The following is a 3,834-nucleotide window of genomic DNA, read 5'->3' on the forward strand; positions in this document are numbered from 1 at the left end:
GTTCTGAGTTCTAATTCCGCCGAGGTCGACTTTGCTTTTCGTTCCTTCGAGGTCGATAAATTAAGCACCAGTTGCGTACCGGGGTCGGTCTAATCGACAGGGCCCCCTCCTCCCCCCAAATTTCAGGTCTTGTGTCTATTTTAGAAAGGATTATTATTATTATTATTATTATTATTATTATTATTATTATTAATATAATTGTTTAGACTAAGATTTAATTTTATTTTCTCCTATGTAAAATAACTACAAAGCCTCACATCCTGTGTGGAAGAGGGCAGCTGATAGCCACCCCTAAAAGACAACTGGTATAGATAGAATGTAAGCACCTTCTCAGCGGATATACAAACACAAATTGTAACGTAGGGACTAAGTTCGAATTCCACCCGAGGAAGTAAGTTGGTGGTGAAAGAATGTGGTTCGTTGAACGTCCTCTTTTCCATCTGTGGTGGTCACTAGAGGAAGAACTAGAGATAGCGGATATGGTGGAGACGTACATATTGTAAGGGGATGTAAAGTAATTAAAGCAAGGTGTTCCAATACGGTAATTTATCATCGTTTCTGCTACCTCTTTTCAACCTGATGGTCATAATTCTGTTGATGTATGTTAAAGGATTTTAAATTATGTTTGCATGTAGGTGCTCTAAAGACACACACGTTGAGATAATATTATATTATAGCCCGTTGTTGTTGTGTAGGCGTGATCGTGTTTGTGTGTGTGAGTAAATATATAGTATATATATATATATATATATACATATATATACATATATAAACATATGTGTGTGCGTGCGTGTAGCATAATGTGTTTCCTCTGTGTGAATGTGTGTATGTCGGTATGTTTGTGCGTGCGGTGCTCTCGCATGTCATGTGAACTTCCTTCCTCCTCGCGTCATTGTCATCATCCAATTTGCAGAAGCACGGAAGAACAGACTGGAATCGCATCACTGAACGTGTTCGCACCACAAACGGAGTTTTAAACAACGGATTATTATTATTATTGTTGATATCGTTTATCGTTATTATTAAATAAAGGCAGAACTATTGTTGACATCAACTGTAACAGGGACCCTCTCAGTAAAGGAAGAGGAGGAAAAAAAAACGAGGAAGATAAAGATTTAGAGCTGAACAGAACAGGAAACAGGAGACAAGATAGAAAGATAAGGGCCTTAAATTGACAGGAACCAACTCCCCAAACAAAATCAAAATAGAATATTCGGAATGTGAAAAGAATATTGATGTTTTTTTCTTCGCAAACGATGCTTTCTTTTGATGGCAGAAATAAATCTAAGATTAAGAAGTAAACGTGTAGAAAGAAATTGGCAAGAAGAAAAATAATAATCAGCAATAATAATAATAATAATAATAATAATGATAATAGTAATAACAAAAGTGTAAATGAATTATTTACAAATGGAAATTTAGCCAAAAGAACTCGAAGTGTGATGTTGTTTTAATATGAGAAGGAAAGACGAAAGAAACTGAATCCAGGAAAAGAATAGGGATAACGGAATAAAAGGATAAAGGAATATAATTATTAAGGAATGGAAGAAGAGAGTAAAAAAGGTGAAATACGTGAGAAGAAAAGAAAGATAAAAAGACGTTGATTAAGAAGAAAGGGAAGAAAAACTTGAAGGAAGAAAGGAAAGCAGAAAAGAAGAAGAGAAAACATAAAATACATATATATATAGAGAGAGAGAAAGAGATAGAAAGAGAGTAAAAGAGGTTGTTGGAATCGTAAAGATGGAAACAGACAACGAAATGTTGAAATAAATAAACGATCAACGGAGAGATAGATAAGAAGACACACTGAATACAAGAATCACGGAGAAACGTGTTAAAAAGAAAGAAAGAACAAAGAAAAATAAAAAGGAAAGAGACCAAAGGAAAAAGAAGAAAGACGAGTGTGTTTAGATAATGTGAAAGGTAGGGAAAAAATGAAAGAATGAAGGAGGCTTCGAAGGGATAGAATAAATAGGAAAAAATATAGAGATAATATGGGTAACGATTGATGGTGAGACTGATAGGTGGAGTAAATGATTCTTTGATGGAGAGATAGATCAATAGATTCAAAGAAATAACGAAGGAAAGGTTAAGGGAAGAAAATAAATAGATCGAAGCCAAAGCAAAGAAGAAAGAAACAGGGGAAAAATGAATAAAAGCAAAACAAAGGAAGGATATAAACAAGAAAGTACGAACGAATGAAAAAAAAAATTGATTGATGAGCAGACGACACAATTGAGGACAGAAAGAAAGGAAAGGTGGAAAAAAGAAGAAAGAAATAAAGAAAGAAAGAAGAAAGAGATCGTTTGGCAGAAAGAAAGAGAAGAGAAAGAAACGTGTATTAGAGAGGGGAAGCGGAAAAATTAAAGGAGAAGGGAAAAGCGACTTTGGATTATAAGAGAGAAATATTGAAAAGCAGACGACATAATTGAAGGGAGACGGAAGATATTAACGAAGAAAAGGTGGTAGGGATCCCGAATCAGACAGAAGCAGGTGTAAACAAGACAAAGGAACAAAAATTCCACATCCAAGGGTGCCGAGTGTGATTCATTTGTCAATGGATTTCAACAGTAACCTCATCAATAACGATAAAAGCAATGGCGAGGCGGCGGCGGTGGCAGCAACAGCAGCAGCAGAGGCGGCGCAGGTAGCGGCGGCTCGGAACAACAGGTCGGCAGATCTGGACGGTAAGTGGAGTCCCTTTGTGTGTGTGGGGGGGGGAGGCAAGCGTGAGAGTGTGTGTGTGTGTGAGAGTGAGCGTGGGTGTGCAAACGCACGCGTGTACGCGTGAGTGAACGCGTGTGTGTGTACGCCTGAGTGCGTGTATGCCTGTGTGTGCGTACGCGTGAGTGTGCGTACGAGTGAGTGTGGAGCGTGTGTGTGGCTGTGTACGTGCGTATGCTGCGTTTCATGAGTGAGTGTGTGTATATATGAGTGTGCATCATGTGTGTATGAGTGTGTGTATGTGGGTGGGTGTGCACACATGCTTGTGAGTGTGTGTACATGAGTGCGTGAGCACCTGTAATTGAGGGTACGGCCGTGTGCAGTATTCAGTGTGTATATATGTATGATTTAGTGAGAGAGAGAGAGAGAGAGAGAGAGAGAGAGAGCGTGTGTGTGTGTGTGTGTGTGTATCTACGGGCAGAATGCTTTTAATGTATATATGTGCATATTATCAGGTTTTGCGTATCTGCGTGTGGTTTGGGCGAAATGGCTTCTGTGTGTGCGTGTGTATTTTTGTTGCTTTTGTTTCAGAATGTTTTAAAACCTGACTCTTTGTAGTTGCGTTTCAGAGCGCGTGGGCTCGAACGCGCGCGCGCGTGTATGTACGTGTGTGTGTGTGTGTGTGTGTGTGTGTGTGTGTGAGTGTGTGAGTACGTGCATGCGAATGCTTAGAAATTCGCCCGGATTCGCATGCGTGTGCGTTATGTCGTTTTGTTTTACGTTGAACAGAAATGATTGAAATAAAGTAAACAAACGGACAGGCAGACAGGCAGGAAGGCAAATTGAGAAACGCGTTAAATAGACACACAGAGAAAGAGACAGAGAGACAAAGGGAAGAGACAGTGCGAGAGATAGATAGACAGACAGACAGATATATATATATATATCTTCGAAACGCCGGTGTTATAGCGGAGGTAGCTGATGAAGTAGAATGTTCTCTATGTGGCTTGTGTGTTTTCCCGTCTACGTTTTGTTTGCAATGTCCTGTACTCAGATATGCACCTATACATACAGGTGGATGTCGGTACGCACATACCTGTACGTATATATGCATATACTCATTTACTATTTGTTTATATATATATATATATATATATATATATATATATA

The 3,834-nt window shown here is 38.8% G+C and overlaps 1 protein-coding gene across 6 annotated transcripts in view; it reads left to right on the forward strand.

Moving 5' to 3' along the window:
• LOC106878307 (ankyrin repeat and death domain-containing protein 1A) overlaps positions 1 to 3,834 on the forward strand; it is a 156,757-nt gene that overhangs the window by 19,520 nt on the left and 133,403 nt on the right. The window contains exon 1 of one of the 6 annotated variants that reach the window (XM_014927495.2): positions 523 to 541. The exons of 2 other annotated variants lie outside the window; for them this stretch is intronic. Coding sequence is in view for 3 of the 4 variants with exons in the window: in XM_052975890.1 (XP_052831850.1) it covers positions 2,558 to 2,687 (130 nt within the window). In the remaining variant the exon portion in view is untranslated. Of the gene's footprint in view, positions 1 to 522; positions 542 to 868; positions 2,688 to 3,834 lie in introns of those variants that run through there. 3 more of the 6 variants (XM_052975890.1, XM_014927491.2, XM_014927493.2) reach the window with 3 other exon arrangements.

Source organism: Octopus bimaculoides, chromosome 23, assembly GCF_001194135.2.
Source record: "Octopus bimaculoides isolate UCB-OBI-ISO-001 chromosome 23, ASM119413v2, whole genome shotgun sequence".
In the NCBI taxonomy this organism is placed as follows: domain Eukaryota; kingdom Metazoa; phylum Mollusca; class Cephalopoda; order Octopoda; family Octopodidae; genus Octopus; species Octopus bimaculoides.